Below are 24,700 nucleotides of genomic sequence, written 5' to 3' on the forward strand. Positions count from 1 at the left end.
CCACAGAAAACTAAGCATAACAAGGTAATTTTTTATACTTCTTAACAATTAGATTTGCTAGGGGAACATCTTTTTTAAAATGTCTTCAGAAATGTTAGCAATAATCGGTGTCACTCAAACCAAAACTCCAAAGTCTTCAGAGGTCTGAGAGCTAAGGCAAAAGTATGAATCAGGAGAGTGCTAGACAGTACAGAGTAGTACAGGTCGGGCTATGGTTGTCTGCCATAGAGTATTAACATCCAAAGTATTTTGAGCTTGTCCTGAAGCTGTTTAGGATAGGTTGACAGGAGTGAGACTTACTCTTTAGCCATAAATAACTAGCAATCTAGGCATACTACCCAAGTCAACAGTGTTCATACACTGGAGAAGAGGCAGCACAGAGCTGTGATCTAGAGAGAGGAAGAATCATTGAGGAAAAACAGGTCACCTTTCTGGCTTTTCACTTAAGGGCACTTTTCAGACAGTGCTACAGGGTAGGGTGTGACAGCATCACCAGCAATTTTACTGAGATATGAAGGCAGAGGCTAGAGCTCTAGAAGCAGAGCTGGCTAGAATCAATGATTACCAGGAGGTTTTTGGACACAGATCACCAGAAACCATTGAAGAGATGCTTCTGTGTGAATCAAATCTCTACCATGTCAGGAAAATTACAAATTTGGAGCAATAATACTCACACAGGGCAGAGATATATTGAAGGTTTGACCAGCCAGTGTGAAAGGTCTTTGTTGCACTCTTGAGACATTCCCTGAAGATATTCTTTTGTATTGAGAGCTAATTAACATCAGAGAAAAGTATACTCCAGGTTTGCCTTTAAAGTTGTAATATTCTTTTTTTTTTATGGTACTGGGGATTGAACTCAGGACCTTGCACTTGGGAGGCTGGCACTAAATCCCTGGCCCAAGACTTAATATTCTTAAAAGGACCAAGATACCTGGCAAAAGAAGCTTCAAATTTCCTTAATACAATAAAATAAAATTTAGTATTTCAAAATAATGTCAAGCATATAAAAACATATTTTAAAAAGCCAAATTGTAAGAGCTTGACTGACCCAGAGAGACTCCATGTTGACCAGCAAATGACCTAGAGACTGTCGCTCCCCCCCATCCCTTATAGGATAACTAATGATTAATTGTGAATTGTTAGGTAACTGCTTTGAAGTAGCTGGGAAACTAAGTGGAAACTGTAGTGAACACAGAGACCCAACACAAATCACTCCACTCCTTACTTGCCTGTAGTTGAATGTTCTGAACATTATAATCTAAGTTGTAAATGGAATAATGGATAATCGCTCTGCTGATCATTAGTACGTGACGGTCAAGTATATGCTTGATGACCACTAGCTCAGATCAACTGATTCTTTGCCTTTGTCCTCTTCCTGTAAGTTTTAAGTGTACCCCCCCCTTAGCCCTATATAAAATGGCCTCTGTTTCTGAGCTACTTGGCTTGGGGAGTGCCGTCTGGCCAGACTAATAAAGGTCTATTTGCCAACTTGCCTGGTGTGTTCCTTCCTGGGTGACTCTCGCTGTCCGACAAGCTCCTGGAGCCTCGCTGAGCTTCTGAGCTCAGCATCGTGGAAGCCTCTTGGCTGTTCTCGCTCCAGGAGTAAAAGTGAGACTTAAGTCTTACAAAATAGTCATTAGTAGAAGGAAAATATGTCAATAGGAAAAGATTGATGCAGAAATAATACATTTAGCACAAATGACTTTTTTTTTTGTACCAGCGATCAAACTCGGGGTCTTACACTTGCGAAGCAGGCAGTGGAACCACTGAGCTAAATCCCCAACCCAGAAATGACTTTTAAAAAAGCTTTTGAAATATACTAGGCGCTTAAAATGTTATAAGTACAGAAGGATATAAAGAAGATTTGTTTAAAACTTGTAGAGACTGAAGATATAAAATTCAAAATGAAAAAAATCAGATGTGTAGGATTCACAATAGTTTAGACCCCGTGGAAGAATACATTGGTGAACTTGCAGCCACATAAATAGAAACTACCCAAACTGAACCTCTAGACTAGGGAAGAGAAAAGGAGAAACAAAGCCTCAGCGACAGAAAGCAGCCAGAGGAGCCTAAGGTGGAGAGCAACTAATTGCAAAAAACAAAAGAAATGTTCTGGGAGGACAGGACATCAAAAATGTATTGTGATTATGGTAGCCATTAAATAGATACAAATATGTCTCAAAATTCATTATTTTGTTGCATAAACGTGTTAATGTTGTGAATACTACTCTCTGTAAATTGTAACTCAATAAACCTGATGAAATTGTTTCAGCCAAAATAAAACATCTGTTGAAGACTGAATTTGGTCTGAAGTTGGGAAGGTTACATAAGGCACACCACAAGTATGTATACAATGTTTAAACACAGACAATAGTAGCATCTAGCCTAAAATGATTTTAGAAGGAATTAAAATGTCCTACTCATATATTTGAAGTTGATCTAATATTTACGATTAGGTTTTTAAAAATTAATAGTTGCTACTTTTCATTATTTTTTATTTTGCAAGCGTAAGAGATGTTTGTAGTGTTCTATTTCAAGATTATTACCTTGGCTGAGAGATGGGGATTTTCTTCTCAAAATGTCATTGGTCTAAATGAAAGTACATGCAGTGAAATTGTGTATATATTTGCATCACACTCAGCCAACTGTGCTGGGTAGCAGGTGAATATGATAAAATATTTGAGCCCACATACCAAACCTAAAAATTTTATTTTTCCAAAATATGGTCAATGTAACAATAACAGCAATGTTAATAGAACGGAAAAGGTAAAACTTATACCATTCAGAATAAAAATATTGAACAAACTCCCTTGTGCCCCTTCTTCTCAGAGTTGAACCTCTTTATTGCTGTTGCATTTTTCTTGATTAATGGTGTTATACAAGCTCAAGTGATGCATTTTTGTACTTGTTAAGATGCTTCCAGTTGTAGGTATAGAAGCTCATCCCATAGTGTTGTGTAAATCGCAGAGACAATTACACAAACTAAGCGGATCCCAGATCCCTGCGCGTGCGATTTTGAGGAGTGTATTTTGGCCTTGGTTCCTTTCTGGTTCTTTCTTTGCTGCTGTTTCCACTGCCACGATCTTTGGCTTCACCACAGGTGAAAAATAATGGAGTCAGCAGACCAAAGAACTGAATCTCTAAAACCATAAGCTAAAATAAACCTTCTTACTTCCCAGTGAGGGAAGCTGACTTAAATATCTTTATTGTTTTCTTAAACTGACTTTAAATCAGGAGTCAACATAGGCAGACTGAAGTTATTATTATTTTTTTTTTTGTCCATCGAAAAGTTTACAAGATTTTCAGCTGGCAGTGGTTTTAAGTGGGCTTGTGTTCCCTAGGGGCGCTCTCTAACGGGCTGGGCGGTGCTCCTGAATCTGAATCCTCAAGGCGTTTCGTTTATCATCCAGCGACCTGAGGAGAGGAAACAGGGTCGCCAGGGAGAAGGGCGGGCTGCTCGGAGAGCCTTAGTGTTTGTCAATGGAGTCTCTGATGTGGAGACTTAACCTTAGGAGAAATGTTAAATTTCTGGATAATCCTTTCCCATTGGCCAGCCATATCTGTATATTACTCATGGATTCCAAGTTACTCAGTGAAGCAGCCGATAAATTATTTTTACTTTCAACTTCAACAGTCTTTGTTTTAGAAACAATTTTTGGTGAGGCACTTCCCAGTCTGAGCCCCTGCCCCGGGGAGGGTTGGAACGCAGACTTGTGGACCTACATACTTCATTTTTATCTTCAATTTTAACACCCGCTTCCTCTTTATCAAAAATTCCTTGTAATTCTGAAGGCAGTTCCTCCTTCTGGATGGAGTTCAGAAGCTGCTGACTTGCACCATCAGAATAACTTCTAAATCCATCGTTGACTGTGAATCCATTTCTCCATAATTTTATACTTACACCTACCTGTTTCTTCTGTTCAGTGGAGGATGACCATTTGGCTCCGGTCTTCTGAGCTTCCTCAAAAAGGCTGTCAACAAAATATTCACAGTCCTCTTGTGGATTAGCATTAAGCGGGTAATTGTCAGGTCCTGTTTCACAGGCTCAGTCTTCTTTTATATTTCCAAGATTATCGTATTCTTTCATTCTCTTTGTGTTAATTTTGCCTGTTTGCTAGGTGTAGTTCCTCATATCCGAGCTCTAAGATGGCGAACCTTTTAGAGCTTTCGATGATACAAACAGCCCGCTGTGACACCCCTGCCACAGATGCGCCACCACGGTCCTTATCAAGTATTATCCCACTTACTCCCAACAACTGCGGTGATAAAAACCGGGCAGAGGATGGAACAGACTGAGCTTTAGGCTGGGCGTGGTGGCGCACACTTGAAATCCCAGGACTCGGGAGGCTGAGGCAGGAGGAAGGAGGATTATAGCCAGTTGGAGGTCAGCCTAGAGGCCAGTCTGAACTACATAGTGCGACCCTGTCCCTGGGCGCGGCCTTGCAGCCTGGCCCTCCAGCTCTCAGGGCCCGCGGGCACCATCGCCATGCCTCCTCGGGAGTCGCTCCCACATTGGATAATTTTGCAGTTATCAAATTGTACATTTTTTATACTTGTCAATTGTTTAATTTGAAATGTATTTGTAAAGATATAAATACTTCATTGATAAATCATATATATGAATATACATGTATGTTATATTCATACTTGCTTTTTTAAAATATCAGCACAGTTAATAGTTCATAAATATTTTATAAAATATTGTAGTGTGCGTATGTGCGTGTGTGTGTGTGTGTGTGTGTGTGTTCCAGACAGTCTCACACAATGACAGTGAGAAACCAATACTCCTAATCTAGAGTATTAAATCTCTAAGACCACATTCTTTTCTTAACAAAACTGACCTCTCCATTACTGTTAAAAACTTTCTACTTACTACTTTAGGAACCGGTTGTATAATACTTTAAATGAATGAAAGAATTTGGGAAGTTGGAAAGAAATGTTAAGTAGTTATTATTTCTCCCATCTTTTTTTCATGTGAACACTGCCTCATAGATCATTTTATGCCACCATGTTTACCAACTGCGTGGATTAGAGGTTACATCAGCTAAAATAACAGTGAGCTATCCTGTCAGCCACTCATAGTTTGCCATTATGGTGCTATGATTATATTTCCCCTCTACTGTCTCTCTCCTTTACTCCCAGATCCAATTTAGTCTGCATGTATTTTCTCTCTTTATTTTCTTAAAAAGATAAGCAGAAATTAACTTGTAAGGAGAGCATAGGGAGCCATGAATACAAGATGATCTATCTCTTAAGGATTTGTCCAACTCCAACATTCCCTCAACAGGCCTTAAAATCCTTAGTGTCACACCAATTATTGTTTATTCTCATATGTGTCCTTGAAAGTAAAATGATAGATCTAGATGAAACGGTAAATATCTAAAATTGTTTTTTTTTTTTTTTTTTTTTTTTTGGCCAGGGGTTTTAGCTCAGTGGGTCCACCGCCTGCCTCACAAGAACGAGGTCCTGAGTTTGATCCCCAGTACCCCTCCCCCAAGAAATATATAAATAAATAAAAGGTTTTTCATTTATAAGGGAAGAGGTAATAAATAGCATAGCAAGACCCACTGAGTACGTTGTTTACAACCCTGACTAATGATTAACATTATCTGAGGAGCTTTTAAAATTACTGATGCTTGGGTCCAGAAATTCCAGTTTAATTGGTTTGGAGTGTAGCCTGGACATAGGAGTTTTTGAAAAGCTCCCCAGATGATGTTGAAGTGCAATCAATGTAGAAAACCACTGGTCTATCTTCAGATTATCTGTTCCTAACCTTGATTTAACCAGATTACCTGTACTAATCTTAATCTTGATTAGAGAGTGCTTTAAAAAAAATTTAGCTTCCCTAACTCTAGTTCCAGAAATTCAAATTCGAATTGCCTGGAGTGGAATCTAGCTAGGCATTTAAAGAAAACTGTTGTGATTTTAATATGAAATCAAGATTAAAAGCCAAAATCTTTAACATTGTAGCATGGGGGAATACACTCTATGTCACTGTGTAATGTCAAAGCAGAGAAAAGAAGACAAACTCGATCTGTGAAAGTAGAGCTGTACCCTTCACTGAGTCACTGGAATAGAAAGCCACTAGTCAGAGGTTAGTTGTCAGTTTCTGAGGGGTAAAACAAACTTCATCTTACTGGTTACACTGAGCTGGATTTCAGTTTATTTAGGTAGGATCCAGAGAGCTAGAGCTGCCTCCACCTAATGGTCTCCTCATTAATTATTTTAACACAATACTAAGGCATCAGGATTCACTGAGAAAACTGTAGATCTATATATTCTGATAAGGAGTGGTTTTAGATTCATTCTTCTGTAAATTTTGGTCAAATTAGTCACTATATTTTCCTATAAGATTTATAATTTGTAGCTACTTTGGGGCTGTCTCTTTTGAAGGAAGTGTTGCGGTGTTGGTTCGATAAAAATTGACTTTGGACATAAAGAATGAGAAAGTAGATTCATTCATGGGTAAATGGGTACATGTTGAGGATATACTTCCAAATGAAATAAATAAGTCACACATATGCAAATACCAAAAAGTTTCTCTAGTGTGAAAAACTAAAATAGTACTCAAGATCCTAACGGGACAATTAGCAAATAAATAGGAAGAAAAGGACGAAAGGTGTAGGGACAGTGAGAAGGATAGGGAATGGGGAATAAGGGAAAAGGAAAAAATATGAGAAAATGTAAAAATGGAATTAAGCGTTTGAAGAGGGGGAAGGGAGGAGGGGATGAAGGGAGGGCGGGGACAAGGGGAAAAAATTGAGAACCAAGACCTGGCATGTAAAGGTACAAGATCCCAGTAACTAATGTGACTGTACTGTCTACCTAGAATGTACCAATGAATTACATTTTAAAAAATTGACTTTGGATATTCTTTGCATATTGCTTTCACATAAAGAAAGTAGATGAACTGGGCACGGGGGTGCATGCCTGCAAACCAGGCACCAGGGAGTCTGAGGCAGGAGCATGGCGAGTTCAAAGATCATCTGGAATACCTAGTGACACGCTAGCACATGATGGAAGGAAGAAAGGAAGGAAAGGAGAAAGGAAAGTAGGAAGGGAGAGAGGGCGGGAGGGAGGGAGGGAAGAAAAAATCAAGAAAGAAGAAAGCTTTGAATATAAAATTTATGTCCCCTTTTGAATTTGTACTATGAAGAAATGTACAAAGAAATTAATTATTTCGAATAATGCTGAGCCTGCAAGACATAAGGTAACACTGAAAATTGGGTTCAGTCTTGCAGAGGGCGGAGGGGCCACGCATAGCTGCCTAGGGCAGAGAAGCGTGGGCGTCAGGCCGTTGGCACACACACACACACACACACACACACACACACACACGAGGCTCACGAGCACCCCCTGAGTTCATCCCCCACCCCAGGAGGGGCGCGCGCCGCTGTCACGTGACGAGGTCGCGTGGGCTTGTCTGTGCTCCCCCGCAACCGACCAAAGAACAGCCATGGCCGAGGCCAACGACTTTCAGCCTGATGGGGAGACTCTGCAGATGTTGCGGGACATGGCCAATCGCCTGCGAATCCATTCCATCAAGGCCACAAGTACCTGCGGCTCCGGCTACCCTATGTCTTGCTGTAGTGCGGCCGAGATCATGGCCGTCCTCTTCTTCCACACGATGAGATACAAACAGACAGACCCAGAGCACCCCGACAACGATAGGTTCGTTCTCTCCAAGGGCCATGCAGCGCCAGTCCTCTATGCCATTTGGGCCGAGGTGGGCGATATCTGCGAATGTGACTTACTGAGCCTGAGGAAGCTTCACTGCAACTTGGAAGGGCATCCCACCCCTCGACTGTCGTTTGTGGATGTGGCAGCAGGGTCCCTTGGGCAAGGATTAGGTGCTGCGTGCGGAATGGCTTACACAGGAAGGTACTTCGACAAGGCCAGCTATCGAGTGTTCTGCCTCATGGGAGATGGTGAATCCGCAGAAGGCTCTGTCTGGGAGGCTTTGGCTTTTGCCTCCCACTTCAATTTGGACAATCTCGTGGCTGTCTTCGACGTGAACCGCTTGGGTCAGAGTGGCACCGCTCCCCTGGAGCACCGTACAGATATCTATCAGAATCGCTGTGAAGCCTTCGGGTGGAATACTTACATAGTGGATGGTCACGACGTGCAGGCATTGTGCCAAGCATTTTGGCAAGCAACTCAAGTGAAGAACAGACCTACTGCTGTCATTGCCAAGACTTTCAAGGGTCGTGGTATTCCCAACATTGAGGATGCAGAAAGTTGTCATGGAAAGCCAATGCCTAAAGAGAGAGCAGAGGCAATTATTAAACTAATTGAGAGTCAGATACAGACCAACCGAAATCTCACACCCAAACTTCCTATTGAAGATTCACCTCAGATCAACATCTCTGATATAAAAATGACATCTCTGCCTGCTTACAAAGTTGGTGAGAAGGTAGCTACTAGGAAAGCATACGGTATGGCTCTGGCTAAATTGGGCCATGAATGTGACAGAGTTATTGCTCTAGATGGTGACACAAAGAACTCTACCTTTTCTGACATATTTAAGAAAGATCACCCTGATCGTTTCATAGAGTGTTTTATTGCTGAGCAAAACATGGTAAGTGTGGCATTGGGCTGTGCCTCACGTGATCGAACCATTGTTTTTGTTAGTGCATTTGCTGCCTTTTTGTCCCGGGCATTTGATCAGATCCGAACGGGAGCCATCTCTCAAACCAGTATCAACCTTGTCGGTTCTCACTGTGGGGTATCTGTTGGTGAAGATGGACCATCTCAGATGGCCCTGGAGGATCTAGCCATGTTCCGAAGCATTCCCAGTTGCACTATTTTCTATCCAAGTGATGCAGTCTCAACAGAGCATGCTGTTTATCTGGCTGCCAGTACCAAGGGAGTATGCTTCATTCGTATCAGCCGGCCAGAAACTGCAGTTATTTATACCCCACAGGAAAAATTTGAGATCGGACAGGCCAAAATAGTTCGCTCCAGCATCGATGACAAGATCACAGTTCTAGGAGCTGGAATTACTCTGCATGAGGCCTTAGCAGCTGCTGATGATCTTTCTCAACAAGGTATTTCTATTCGAGTCATTGACCCATTTACTATTAAACCTCTGGATGCTGCCACCATTATTTCCAGTGCAAGAGCCACAGGTGGCTGGATCATCACAGTGGAAGATCACTACAAAGAAGGTGGCATTGGAGAAGCTGTGTGTGCAGCTATCTCCAGGGAGCCCGACATCCTTGTTCATCAGTTGGCAGTCACAGGAGTACCCCAGAGTGGAAAAGCCAGTGAATTGCTGGATATGTTTGGAATCAGTGCCAAACACATCATAGAAGCTGTGAAGTATATTTTAATGAAACAAAAATAGCTAATTTCTTAACAGATCAAATGTTCATTTTGATCTTAAAGCACTGAAATCTTTGTTAAATTTACTTGTTAGAAAGCCATCACTTATCCATACAGTCATGCATTGTTTTTTTTTTTAAAGCAAAACTACGTAACACTATTTCTAGTTTTAAAATTCAGGTAACTTTTCTGTTAAAGTGTGAACAAATACAGTCATGATTCTTAGTTTGAAGCATTAGAAAGAACTTAAAATTTGGAGTGGCAGAGTAGGAACTAAAACAACCATCTAATACAAAGTTTTCTGCTAAGACTAAAAATTACTGACTGGATTGGAGATTTGTGTAGAAGTAACTGTTTCTTAGATTATATGATTTCTTTGTGAGTTAAGAAAATGTGAATTTAATTGTAATACTTCAGTAGTCCACATTTTGAAGCAAGTTTGAGCTTTCATATATGCTATCACCATCGTATACTTATAGCTTCCCAGATGATGTTTTACTAATGTTGCCTGGGAGTTTCCTCAAAATTCATCCCTCCTCTAAGGTTTATGGGGTGTAGAGCAGCAATGATATGTACCATGCTGCCTGTGGAGATCATTTCATAAAGAAAAAGAAAATGTAGCAAGTTCTAGTCTACATACTATGTATAGTTATATGATAATTTAAAATAGACTTTTTTTGGTGAACAAATTGCTAAATAGGTTGTATTCATCTACAAAGGGTACTAGAGCTGATGCAACAAAATATTTTTTAAAACCTACTTTATTTCATGTCTGATAAACCATAAATGAAGAAGAAACTTGTGGCTAAGCTAAAAGTAGAAAAATGGTATATCACCAACAGCAAATTTGAAAAAAATATCAGAGCTCGAGATAAATCACTAGAGAGTAATGGATAGCCTGAAAAGAGCTATGTATCCCTCAGGTAGACTGCTTTTGGTCACAAGTATATATATCACATACTTGAAATGTAAAAAAGAAGTAACATAATTAAAAATGAACCCTAATTTCTAAAATGATTTTGAGTGTGTCTTTGTCAAGTAATTTCTTATTTGTGTGTGTTTGTTTTTTCTCATTGAGTTTATTGGTACATTTAGGTATACAGTACAGTTACATTCATCATTGGGATCTTGTACCTTTACATGACAGGTCTTTGCTCTCATTTTTCCCCCTTATCCCTGCCCTCTCTTCACCCCTTTATTTGTTTGTTTCTTTTTCTCTCTTTTTTTTGGGGGGGTACTGGGGATTGAATTTAGGACCTTGCTCTTGTGAGGCAGGTGGCAGCACCACTGAGCTAAATCCCTGGCTCTGTTTCTTTAAGTATCTTCATTTAAATTTTTTTGGAGGCATATTCGGGTTTTTCTCAGCAATTGTTCTAGGTGAGATGGGTATCAAAAAATACCTGGGAACTAGAAAAACTCACTGTCCCATTATTATTATTATTATTATTATTATTTTATTATTTTTATTATTGAGACAGGATCTCATTGTACAGTCCAGGTTGGCCTTGAGCTTGTGACAATCCTCCTGTCCTACCCTTCCGAATGCTGAGATTATAGGTGTGTGCTACCACACCCGGTGATTTCCTGCTTTGTAGAATGAACATAATAATTGCTCTTTTTTTATGAGATTTAAAAAGTGTAAGAAGATAAAATCAGTTGATATGGGAGCATTGTAGAAATTTACAACATACGTATATGTAAAAATTTACCTGAGTTTCAGAATTCCACACAAACTGCATTTGCCAGCACGTGATCTGTGACTGAATCTTCCACTTGGATCATTTAAATCTAGTAACATCAGATAGGTACTACATTTATCTCTGAGTAGGGTGTCAATGACAAATCTTTGATTCTTAGATTTTTTCCATACCTTGGAAAGATATAACATTGATTCTGATACACATTAAACTTGGCAAAATATTAACAAATACCTTTTTTTGTCAAAATTGAGGGAAGACTTCCACTTTTATTACACGGCAACATGAATGTGGGGGTAAATAACCATCTGGTTCAACTGAACATTCATGAGCACACTTGTAGTAGTAACAGAAGATGGACTTTGTATGTACATATATATGTGCATGTATGTACATACAGAATGGAACCTCGGAGACCACCAGTGTGTGTGTGTGTGTGTGTGTGTGTGTGCGTGTGTGCGTGCGCATGCCTGTGTGTGTGGGGGGGTGCTTAAGTGTATTGTAAACATTCTTTTGCCACAGTCTTAACCAGTGGCTATCAGCTGTAAGAATGAGTTGGGAGGAGAGATTTGTGTTGTCTGCATTTCTTAAGATAGAATCATGTCCGATTTCATTGCAATGAATGTTCTCTAACCTTGAATCTATTCTACAATCATTTATGAAAATTGTAGAAAAGAATCATCCTGACTGATGCTAACCCTTGACTGCTAAAGTTTGTAAAGGTTTACTTTTGATGAATGACACGATCCCTGGTCTAACTCCGGTTTTCACTTTTTTGCCTGGAAGTTCTCTTAGACTATCAAGAAAGCCTGATGTGGTTACCTTGCTTATGTTTGCAGTAATAAAGGTTGGCAGGGAGCGTCTGAGAAGGATGCTGATCATTCAAATGGTAAATGGCTCCTTTCCTGGTTTTTATGGATCTTAGAGGTCTTAAAAGAAGGAATAAGTGTGGTAAACTTTTATTTTACTTTAAGTTTATCAATAAGTTATTTAAGTTAAAGTGCATTTGAAGGTCTTGTTTGAAAAGAAACCAAAAATAGTCTCTGTATTTTGAAATTTAAAATTATTAAGCCATAATGGGATGTACTCCTGAAGTTTATTAAACTGTACAGAAATTGTTAAATAAAGGGCTGGGGATTTAGCTCATAGGCGCCACACCTGCCTCACAAGTGCAAGGTCCTGAGTTGATTCCTGGTACTGGAAAGAAAAGAAAAGAAATAAATTGCTAAATTCTATGGGACTGAACCTTAGCAAGTCTGGTTTGAAGGTTGAAAGTAATAATCTGTATGGCAACCTTTACTATCATAGTATGTAACAGAAGTCCTGGGACTAACTGGAGTAGGAGGGAAGAGTGTACTGTTCTTAGAGAGAAACCATCACCTTAAATTTTCCATAGGAGAGAAGAGGATGCACGAGCTAATTTCTTTCATTAGCGTTAGTGGAGGAGGTGCTCCCTAGGAAATTGCCTCCAAAGTTTGGGGTTAAATGCGAGGAGAAAGGGCGTGCATGGAACCACCAGGTTGGATGTGGTGGGTATGAGCTTACTTTTCTGACTGTAGATCTATGAGAGTGGATTAGCGCAGGATGACAAACACAAGCAGCAGGAGCATCTTCCTCCACTTGTTTTTGTACAGCTGCAAACTAAGGATGGTTCTACTTTGTCTAACATTTGGGAAAAGTTCACAGTACTATTTTATGGCATGAAAACCATATGAAATTTAGATTTCAGTGTCCATGAACATTTTGAGGGGGATACAGCCCTCATCTGATTGCATACTGACTATAGCTGCTTCAGAACCACAACGGTAAAGCTGAACTGTCATGTCAGACACCATATAGTCCACAAAGTCAATGATATTTACTATGTGGGTTTTGGATTACAAGTTGGTAAACTCAGAGGCAGAGTACTGAGGAGAAAGGAGTGGGACAGTACCAGGTGAGGGGAAAAATTTCAAGTTCCTAAGGCTCCAAATGGAAAGCTGGACAAGTCCTATGGCCCTGTCATTCACCTTTAGGCTGATACTTAAATTTGACTCAGTGATTAAAATGTGTTCAGCTTTTACTAAGAAATGCTTCAGATGGAAGCAATTACATGGTAGAAGACTGTATGGTGTCAGGGAACGCTGGCCACCATGAGTACCTTTCTGACTTGGTGCTGAAGAAAAGCTGGTATTCTGAGGCAGGGGCAAAAGACAAAATCTGATACAGGATAATAAGCAGCAAGACAACCCAGGTGGGCTAAAATCCAGAAATTAGAGGGTGGGTGAAGGGAAACAGGTCCATTCAGGGAACAGGGTACCTCAACCCCCTCCCCTACACTCCCTCTCCTACGCATGGATCTTGAGAAAAGCCTGGGGGAGGGAGCAAGTTCGCCCCTCAGCCATGCTATAAACACAAAGTCAAGCAATCTTCCTCAGTGACGTGTCACAATTAGACAACTCCAAACCAGGGACTCAAAGAAGACAAAAACAATGGAATAAAAAACTTCCTAGCAACCATTCTGTGCTCATTGTCCCCAGATCTGGTGGGTAGCAAGACACCAGGAGAGAGATTTCCCCCAACACAGACGATTATAATAATAAAGCAATAACAATAATAAGATAACACAGCCAGACTAAAATCCATAGTTCAGAGGGTGGGAGAGGGGAAACAAGTTCATGCCTGGAACATTGTACCCTTCTCCCACACTGCAAACCTGGCACTCAAGCCAACCTGGAAAGGGTGAGGCTGAGGGAGGGAGGAAGGCAGCCCCTCTGGATTATTAAATAAACCCACAGCAAAGCTATCCTCGCCACTGGGTATGACAAAGTCAGACAACTCCAACTCAAGGACTCAAAGAAACTGAAGACAGAACAGGGTAAAATTTCATAACCATGCACCAGCATTTCCACTCCCAGAGCCAGTGGACAGCAAAGATAGTGGACAGCAAAAACACCGGGAGAAACTTTCCCCAACACACACAATTTAAGAAAAAAATAATACTGTAACAATAATAAATCACCTATTTATTCCATGTACAATGGGAGTGCAAAACATGGAACATTCAGGGCTCCAGTGATAATTGTCAGAAGAGGTCACCCACGGAGAAGGGCAGAAGTGAGCATCAGTTCTGCCACAAAATCAGAAAAGAATTTTCTCCTGGTAGCCAGAAGAGAAAATAGCACCCTCTTGTGGTTTCTGTGGCCGAAGCTGAAACATAACAGAACCTGGGAATAGCGGCTTTTAGGCAAAGTAAAAGGTTTAAAAACAAACAAAACAAACCAAAAACCCCAAGAAATCTGTGAAGGGAAGACACAGAGAAGTGTGAGATATTTACTTTCGAAACTGCTCAAGACAGTAGCATCCACAAAAGTCTGCAGTGGACACATCTGGAAGTTGAAACCAGGACGCATGAAAGAGAACAGCAGCTCCCAAATCTCCAGATTGGCAATTGTCTGCGCAAGGGGAAACTGCATGGCTAATTGAAACCATACGGTGAAAAGAAAGCTGTGAGGAAGAACTGGGTTATGGCTATGACAACTATGCTAAATGACAGGGTCCAACCCAATTAAACTGAAAAGCTTGAAGGGCTGAAAAATGTCCCTAAACAAGTAAAGCCATGAACACATCACCAGAGAACCAAATGACAATGGAATCAAATGACAGTGTCAGTAGAACTAAAGCGATCTTCTAACTAAAGTGATCTTCATATCAATGACAAGCTCTCCACGCTCAAGTTTGCCTGCAATTCTCAGAACCAAGGAAATATATGTGAACAATGGAAAGCAAGGTAAATAAGACACCCAGGATTTCCCAATTCTCCTAAAGCAGATTCAAGGGGTACCTGTGGAGAGGAAAATAGAGTAACACTGTACAAACTGATTAAGGAAGAGGTAGAGAAATTTGGTGAGTACAAAGAGTACACAGCTCCCAAAATAATGGAACTAACATACAAAATGAGCAATGTAGAGATGGGAGAAACAAATAAAAATTTGGAGAAGCTGACCAAAATGGTTCAAAACATGAATACAAATTTACCAAAGATATAGACTATATGAAAAGTTGTCAGAAAGAAATATTGGGGCTTAAAAAGTTATATAGAATTTATAAATTGCAGAAATAAGAATTGTGAAGACAGCATTTCTGAATTCACAGAAGGGAAAATCACATATGAAGTTTAACCCATCAAGATTACAGCAGGCTTCTAACACAAAATTTAAAAGCAAGTAGATGTTTGAGTAAAGTGTTTCAAGACCTGATAGCAAACAACTTCCAACCCAGACTAATATATCCTGCAAAAGAGTCTTTCAAAATTGGTAGGGAAATAAGGGTGCTCCATGATAAAGAACATCTTAGGAGATACATGCACACAATATCAGCATTCTGGTGGGGGGGTACTCAAGAATATCCTAGACAGAGACAACAAAGCCAAAAAACAAAAAAAAAAAGGAATGAGTATATGAATCAAGGCAAGTTGTTAAACACAAAAGAAAATATAAAGAAGTCATCTACAGAAAGTGAGTGAAATGGCAGGAACAAATCAGCACCTTTTGGTAATAGCTGTCCATGTAAATGGTCTCAGCTAACCAAGTAAAGGACATATATTGGTAGATTGGATACAAATCAGGATCCAGGGGCTAGGGATTTAGCTCAGTGGTTCTACCACCTGCCTCACAAGCATAAGGACCCAAGTTTGATCCCTGGTACCAAAAAAACAAAACAACAAAGCAAAAACCAGAATCCAACATTTTGTTGCATCCAAAAATAAATTCATAAACTAAAAAAATCAAAGGATAGAAAAAAAATACTCCCTGCCCCAGGACTCCAGAGGTAGCAATCTTATTCCTAAAGTAAACTTCTAGCTTAAACTGATTAAAAAAGACAAAGAAGGTCACTATATGTATTAGTTAAGAGAATAATGAACAGGAAGAGATAAAAATTGTGAATATACATGTGCTGTATAATGCAGCCCCTGACTTCATGAAACAATATTGCTGGACATAAAAGATCAAATAAATACCAGCATAGTCATAGTGAGTGACTTTATAACTGGCTTTCAAAAATGGACGGGTCAGCTAAACAAATCAATAAATAAAGTTAGAGCTGAGCCACACCCCCAACAAAGGGATGTAATAGGTATCCAAAAGTATTCTATCCTACTACAGCAGAATATACACTTTTCTCAGCAGCACATGCAACTTTTTCCAAAACAGATCACATACTAGTCCACAGAATCTGCTTATATAAGTACAAAATAGCCGGGGATTTAGCTCAGGGGTTTCACCGCTTGCCCTACAAGCACAAGGGCCTGAGTTCGATCCCCGGTACTCCCCCCAAAATAAAATAAATAAATAATACAAAATAATAAAAAAACATATGTATACTATCAGACCATTGTGCACTGAAAGTAGAAATCATTCACAAAAGAAACAACACAAAATTTGCAAGCACACAGAAATTTAATTGCACACTCCTGTACACTGAATGGATCATAAAAGAAATCATGGAAGAAATTAAACAATTTCTGGAATCAAATGGCAAAGTCAGTAGAACACATAAGCACCTATCGGATGCAATGAAAGCAGTCCTAAGAGGGAAATTTATTGCAGCCAATGATTATATTATAAAACAGAGTGAGCTCAAATAAATAACTGAGTGTTAAATCTCAAAATACTTGAAAACCAACAGCAGTCCAAACCCAAATTTACTTTAAGAAGGAAAATCATAAATGTCAGAGATGAAATTAAGGAAACAGAGACCAAAAAATACAAAGAATCAAAGATCTGGTTCTTTGAAAAAAATAAACAAAAAAGATATAAACAGCCAAACTTATGAAAAGAAGGAGAAAAAACAATCACATCAATGAAATTAGGAATGAAAGAGAGGAAATCACAATAGATACACTAAAATCTAGAAGATGATTAGTGATAGTATAAAAAAATTATCCTGCCAAAAACTGGAAAATCATGAAGAAATGAACAGATTCCAAGACACATATTAATCACCAAAACTGAGTCAAGAAGACATAAAAATTCTGAACAATGCAGTTACATCCAATGAAACTGAAGCAGTAATTTAAAGCTCCCAAGGAGCTGGGGATTTAGCTCAGTGGCACTGCTCCTGCCTTGCAAGAACAAGGTCCAGAGTTCAATCCCTGGTACAAAAACAAAAACAAAAACAAAAAAGCACTGCAAGGAAAAAGCTTAGAATATGATGAATTCACTACAGAATTCTGCAAGATCTTCAAGGACAGTTTAAAATCAATACTTCTCAAAAGGTTTAATGAAATTAAAAGGGGAAGAGTACTTCAAACTCATTCCAGGAAGCCAGCATTATTCAGAACCCCAAATCAGACAAAGATTCAACTAAAAGAGAAAACTACAGGCCAATCTCCTTAATGAATGGGATGCAAAAGTGCTCAATAAGATATGGGCAAGTAAACTACAACAAACCATAAAAATGATCATACAGCATGACCAATTGGGTTTCATTCTAGAGATGCAAGGATGATTCAACATACACAAATCAATAAGTGGATTAAAAAGAAATCACTTAAAAAGAAGCAAGGACCAAAATCACATAATTGTGTCAATAGATGAAAAAAGAAAAAGCTTCTGACAAAATTCATTCATGATTAAAAAAACACCCTGATGTGGGCCGGGGATTTAGCTCAGTGGTTCCAGCACCTGCCTCACAAACACTAGGGCCTGAGTTCGCTTCCCAGGACCAAAAAACAAAAACAAAAACAAAAACAAAACAAAAACCCAAACAACAAACAAACAAACAAAAAAACCTTTGAGGAATGTAGGTATGGAAGGACTATACCTCAAAATGATAAAAGCCATCTGTGACAAACTACGAGGAGCTGTAGGGTGGGGGTGGGACAGAGGAGAGAGGGATGTGAACGGAATGGAATGTGTTGTGGACATGAACCACCTACCCCCAAAGGAACGTGATCATTATGTATCACAAACATGGAGCAAAAGAGCAATGAACACGGGGGAGTGAGATCCGGAAATGGACGGAAGAGGAAGGGGAAGGGAAGTATTATCCTGTGTGAAGTACACGCACCTACTCCCTAAGATGAATGTATAATTGCATATTGCAAACATACCGACATAAACCGGAAATGCTCGGTCTTCATTAAAATTAAGACTTTTTTGTTTTATGTAAGTAAAATATCTGTGCATGGTTTAAAACAACATGCATACTCAGTATCCCCTTATCTGTTCAGGAGGCTGGATGGAGTTTGAAAGTTTCCCCAAAGTTCTTACGTTGGAAACAATCCCAAAACAAGTGTCCACAAGGAGAACCTTGAATAAGTGAGATTATGAGGACAGAGGCATTATGAATGGATTAATATCATTACCATGAGAATGGGTTTGTTCTAAAAATGAATTTTGCCTCCAATTCCTCTCGTGCTGTCTCGTCCTCCAAAGCATGACATAGAAAGAAGGCAGATCTTGGAATTCATAGCCTCCAGGACTGTAAAAAATAAATTTCAGTTCATCATGAATTATTCTGTTTCGCATATTCTGTTATAGCAGCATAAAATAATAGACTAAGACATCAGGTTAGCTGCACATCTAAGAAATGAGGGCACCTAGATGCTCCTAAGGAGCTGCCCTAGATTTGATGTTTGTCTCTTGGTCTAATCAGCATTTGACTCCATATAATCAGTTTGGCTGTGATATTTCTCCTCCTCCTCCTCCTTCTTCTTTATTGAGAAAATGCTCTTTAATATCCAAACTGTATCTGGGCACAAAAATGTAATGCATAACTCAGGACCATTATTCTGTCAACAAGGACATTATTATCTCAACTCAGAACAGAAACTTCATTAAGGTATGCCAAGCAGATAAAAAACCCTGTAAAGTTCTATTCAACTTATTTTGCTAAGGAAAAAGATGTTTGTTTGTCTCTGGTCACGGTCCTGTCATGTCTGCCTTTCATTCTCTCTTTGCTTCTTCAATTTTCAGTTGCGCAAGAGATGGATCTGGCATTAAATCTACGTAGGACTCCAGGCTGTCGTTTCAGCTCTGCCAGCCGCTTTGACAGAGCTGCTAGTGATTGACGTGACAGAGATGCATCCATGCCTCTAGCTCAAGGCTGCTCCTCTTCAGCTCTGATTCCGAATCCAAATTCCTCTGCCTTTGCTTTCAGAAAGTCCGTGTTCTGAAGACGTTGGTCCACTTTGGCCTTTTCAGCAGACAGACAGAGCTCTGCCTTCTTAAAATCTTCTCACTGGCATTTTTCTAACACTAAGCTTGTAGCCAGATTTTTTTTCAAGTTTTCCCAGTGGAGCTGGAGTTCTTCATTTTTGGATTTGGTACAAAAAAGATCAGCAGTCAAATCATTCACTGCAGGAATAAAATTTGCTAGTGAGGTATCCTGTTTCAAGAGCCGTTGAACTGTCAACCAAAGCATTCAGATACCTGAAACCAGTGCTAGACAGATTTGCAGGGGAAAAGTTCACCCTCTATGAGGGCTTGAAGATGCTTGGCTTCTGATTCATATTTGTTGCTTTTTGTTTCAAGTCCTCTGTTACTAGGCAGCGTCCCTGTCCTGGACCCTGTTGCGTTCTTCAAGGTGATAGAAAATCTCTGTGGTCCGTGGGTTCACCTCATGTGGATCATGTGGAATCGGATGATCTCCAAATATTTTTTTCAACCACTCAACAACCTGCACCTCTTTCTCCTCCCATGCTTCCATCACCACTGATCCAGCCACTTCTGGCTGTGGTATTTCTGCAACACCACCGGAGCATGGGAGCTCAATTTGTGTACACAAGGAGTAACCATAGATAGAGAAAAATCACCCTTGGAGCAAGTTGCTGTCTTTTGAAAGTTACTGAGATATATAGTCATCTCCTCTTTAACCCTAGCAAGTACAATTTTATTTCATCTTTCAGCCATGCTAAGTACTTCTGAACTACTGTGATAACATGTACTCCCTGTGTAAAAAGATTGATATTAAATATGTCATAAATGTTAAATTTACTAAAAATGTTAAGTTAAAATTCAACAGCCAGGGAGCCGGGGATTTAGCTCAGTGGCACTTCACCTGCCTCGCAAGCACAAGGTGCTGAGTTTGATCCCCTATGTGGGGGAAAAAAATTCAAGCAGCCATACTTTTATCCTCTTCTTGGACAATGCTAGGATATTACAATAATTTTAACTATTTACACCAACCCACATTCATAGTAGTGATATTGTAAACCTTGCATATTTTGAGTTGAAAAAACTAATAAACTGATTGGATTTTTAGCATTCAAATAAAGAAGGCATAAATCATTAATACACATCTCAATGGATTTTCACCAAATGGACATATTCATCTAACTCATCTAACTGCATGAATATTGCAAAACACAACTACATTCTTGCCACCTTCTATGGATTATTGTCTCTTTCATCTGCAGAATTAACCACTATTTTCTGTTCGATCTCCATTGACAAACTCTCCTGTTTGTGAATTTTATATAATGGAATAATACAGTTTATGCTACTTTATGCTTGGGTTTATTTGCTCAACATTTGTATATTTAAAAAAATTTTCCCATTGATGTTCATCACACATCTCTTTTGCATTCTATTTCAGATAATAAAAATATGGTTTAAACTGTTGATGAATATATAGGTATCTTTATTTGAGGATTACTATAAATAGTGCTGCTATGAACATTCATGTACAAATACACATGAATTCATTTGTATTGGTTGTATAAATCAGGGGGAATTAAGCTGTCACTGTCTAAATCTATATTCATCTTTAGTGGTATTGCCAAGTATTTTTACATAAATAGATAGTCTGTATCTGTACTTCCAATGTTCTCCATAATGGTTGAACCAATTTATATCCTCACATCAAAATATGAGAGATTAGGTTTACATTACCATGGACACTTGATTTTTTTTTCTGTGTTGTAAATTTTAGTCTTCTTGGTATATATTTTTTGAGTGGGATTATTTTGAGATTTTGATTTGCATCTCCTGGGTGACTGATGAAGTTGGGCATCTTAATGTTTATTGATCTTATGAAAATGTTGGTCCAAGTCTTTTGATTATAGATTATTTGCCTTTATAGTGTTGGGGTTTTTTTAGTACTTACTGTATTTGATATTTTTTGTTGTGGTGGTGGTGTTTGTGGGGCACAGGATTGAATGCAGGAACTCATGCATGTTAGACAAGTACCCAACCACCAGGCTATATTTCCAGCACAATATTTTTGATTAGTTCTCTTTGTTGGAATATTGATATTTCAATTATGTTTTCTTACTGTCTATACTGCTGTTTCACTCCCTGAAGAATTTCTTTTGGTGAAGAATGTACAGCTATTGGCCATTTTCCCCTCTCTAGTTAGTACTTTTTGGTGCTACGTTTAAAACATCTTTGCCTTCCCCAAGTTTGCTTATGTAAACGCTTTCTCTGTAAATGTTGTATTTTTGATCTTTCACATACAGATCTACAATTCATCTGGACTTGATTATTGTATGTGATATAATGCTGGGGTCACCATATTATCATTTCCTCTTAACAAAACTGGACAGAAACATTCTGAAAAAATGCAAACTTTGCCTTCACTTTACCACAGTGTTATGGTACTTATAAATCAGGTGATTATACATATGTCAATGTGTGTTTGCTTTGTCAATCTATTTATATTCTTGTACTTAAATTCTTTTCTAGAATTAAACCTAGATCTTCACACATATTACATCCCCAGTCCATGATCTCTTAATTATCATCACTTTATAATAAATTTTAATGTCCATTAGTTTAAGTCCTTCATTTCCTGCAATTCCTGCTCTCATTTTTCAATATTCCTTTCACAATTCTTGGTCCTTTAACTTCCACATAATTTTAAAAGTAGAATGACAATTTTTACAACAACACATTTGCAACTTTATAAATTTAGATCAGGATCACATTTCTTTTTAATTTCCCTTTTAAGGATATCATATTAGTAAAAACCATTTAGGCAGCTAAACTAAAAGGATCTTATAAAAGCGATTTTAGCAAGTAAGGTACACATTCATACTAAGGTAGGAGTTTCTGTGGAGACCTAAAAAGTTTTCCTGGAGGTGTGAAGACTTGAAAGATTTTAAATGAATTTCAAAAATTCATGCTTTTATTCCTAAAGTTGATCTGCCTGGGAATGCCACTGTGATCTCACCTTAGACACTTTTTCTGTTGCCGGGACAAAATACCCAACACCCACAACTTACAGGAAGAAAGATTTATTTTGCCTCACAGTTACATCCCTTGATCCACTGCCTTCATGGTGGAAGGGCCCAGCGGGGAAGAGAGCTGCTCACACCATGGCGGACAGAGCAGAGAGGGAAGGGATCAGCAGGGAGGGAGACGTACTCTTCCAGGCCGCACCTCCATGACCCATTTCCACGTGGGCCCTTCCTCGTAAGAGCAAGTCAGCCCTACTACCACTGTGACTCAATCACCTTCCTCTGAACACATGAGATTTTAGTGGGGCATTCTCAGTCTAAATCATAACAGATCCTCCCAATATCCTCTTTTGTAAATGCTCCTCTTCTACTTTATATTTTTAATAAATTTTATTTTATCCCATTCTCCTTTCTCTCCTCTTCTACTTTAAAAATGCATATTTCTCATCCATCCATGAAGTTACCACGCATTGCCAGTTATGAACCATCACAGTGCCTAGCAAGGGAACATTTCCAAGTACTGGCTCTGGCAAAATCCCTGAGGAAGTCACTATGAATCAGAAGTAAATTGTTATTTTTTTCCTTGTCTTACTTTTAATCTCGGTAGAGGTAAACCCTGCAATTAGAAAGTTACTTTAACACTTACAAGTATGTTCTGTGTTTACTTTCCAGACCTTGTGCTTGCAAGGCAGGTGCTGGCTCCGCTGAGCTAAATTCCCGGCCCTCACACAAATATGTTCTGAATTCAAGATACATTGTAGTTTGAATTCTAGTCATAATAATAGTTTTCACTTAAATTTTTTCCTTATTCCTCAACTATTGTCAAAGTAGTGTTTTGGAGAGTCTCAGGACAGTGAAACAAAGACTGAAGATGGCAGCAACTTATACATCTGGTCGGCAAGTTCTGTATGAATTTTTACAATGGAACATTCAAGACTTTAGGAACATACTTTCAGTCTTCTCATTAGGAAAGAAACTGTAAAGACTTACTCATTTTCCCCTGTAGTACGAAATTCTACTTTGCCTGATATCAAGGTAGAAGTTAAATTTCTTTTTTTTCTTCTAACAGACCAATAGATTTCTTCCCCACTATTTGTTTAGATTCACTTCTGAGGTGTTTTTCTTGACATCTGATCTGATCCCTGTGTAATGCACACCCATCAGAGAGACAACTCTCTGTTTGTCATTGACATTCTTACTTATCTCTAGTGGTACACATTCTGATGTTTCTCAGATGTATTTATGAGATTTAAATGAGCCTAACTTCAGCTTATTGCAGATTCTACTATGTAACTAGCACATTTAAGAGACAACTAGAACTATGCCCACCATAAACCTTATATTTACTTGTGGCCCAATATCTTCCTTAGTTTTGGTGGTAATTTCCTCAAATTAGATAAAAACTGCTCTCTTACTAGCAGAAGTCTTAAGTGCAGTTGCAGGTCAAAATGTACTCCTATTGCAATCTAGACCAGTGTAGGGCACATTGCCCTGAACTTTAGAGACCTGCTTCTTTTAGTCAAAATCAATTTATCCCTTTCAGATATGGTATTTCCTAATTCTATTGAAAAAATTAAAATTGTGATATAATAATTTTAAAAGCAAATTAACAATATGACAGAAGCTACATTCTTAAAATAATAATACAAAACAGATGTTACCTTGAATTTTCTATGAGTATATGAGGAAAAAATTTAAAGACCATTCATTTAGTTAATTAAGAGTTATTTGGGCTTAGTAGAGATGATAAACTGCTGGTTTGAGTGGTGATGAAGTCCATGAAGTTCATCCTGTCATGGCCCAAGTTTTGTCTTCAAATGTTTTATGCCAGACTTCAGAAGCATTTTAATTTTTTATTCAAGCATCCACTTCTAAGGACACCATGACAGTGAGGAGTATAGCTCTTCCTAATCATAGAAAAGAAACCAGCCCAATTTGTCAGTAAGTATAACATTTTACAGACACATATAAGCAAGACCTAAACAGATGTTAGAAAACTACTATGTCCTAGGAGGGAAAGGTTCAAAATTGTAAAGATGTCAGTTCTTCTTAAGTGAAAATAGAGTGAGCAAGGTAGAATACCAAATGGGTGTGTGGAAAGTGGGAAAAGTGCTGTTGTTAAGGTAAGGGTAAAAAAGGTCAATTCTAAAGGTAATATAATAGGATAAACGTCTGAACATTGCCAAGACATTTTAACAAAGAAAAAGAGTGAGGGAGGACTGACTACCTCACTTGAAGAAATCAATGCAAAATAAAAATGCAGAATGAGGACTAACCTCACGAGGGTGAAACCAAGGGTAAAGGTCTGGACTGCTGCACAGGCTATGAGAAGATGAAGCCGGTCATGGATCTTTCCACTCGGCAAGAGCTATAAACGGAGAAGCGAACACAGAGACATACTTTCTGCTGTGTCAGAGTCTGCAAGGAGTCTGGTTTGCTAGTTTTTTGTGCATTATCTGTATGCATAGTTTGATCTCAGATCAGCTAAGAATCTCAGGCCCACCTGAAAAAGAGCAGC

General features: G+C 38.9%; 1 protein-coding gene and 2 pseudogenes across 1 annotated transcript; 1 reads left to right on the plus strand and 2 right to left on the minus strand.

The window, feature by feature from the left end:
- Positions 1–3,350: 3,350 nt before the first annotated feature.
- On the minus strand, positions 3,351–4,087 carry LOC104866095 (annotated as a pseudogene).
- A 3,309-nt stretch (positions 4,088–7,396) lies between these two features.
- On the plus strand, positions 7,397–10,322 carry Tktl2 (transketolase like 2). The gene has a single exon (XM_010629875.1). It carries the CDS (start codon positions 7,457–7,459, stop codon positions 9,344–9,346), a length of 1,890 nt encoding a protein of 629 aa, XP_010628177.1. The 5' UTR covers positions 7,397–7,456; the 3' UTR covers positions 9,347–10,322.
- An 8,627-nt stretch (positions 10,323–18,949) lies between these two features.
- Positions 18,950–19,746, minus strand: LOC104866096 (annotated as a pseudogene).
- Between the last annotated feature and the right edge of the window lie 4,954 nt (positions 19,747–24,700).

This window comes from Fukomys damarensis, unplaced genomic scaffold, assembly GCF_012274545.1.
Source record: "Fukomys damarensis isolate Sample0158 unplaced genomic scaffold, DMR_v1.0_HiC HiC_scaffold_18, whole genome shotgun sequence".
Classification (NCBI taxonomy): Eukaryota; Metazoa; Chordata; class Mammalia; order Rodentia; family Bathyergidae; genus Fukomys; species Fukomys damarensis.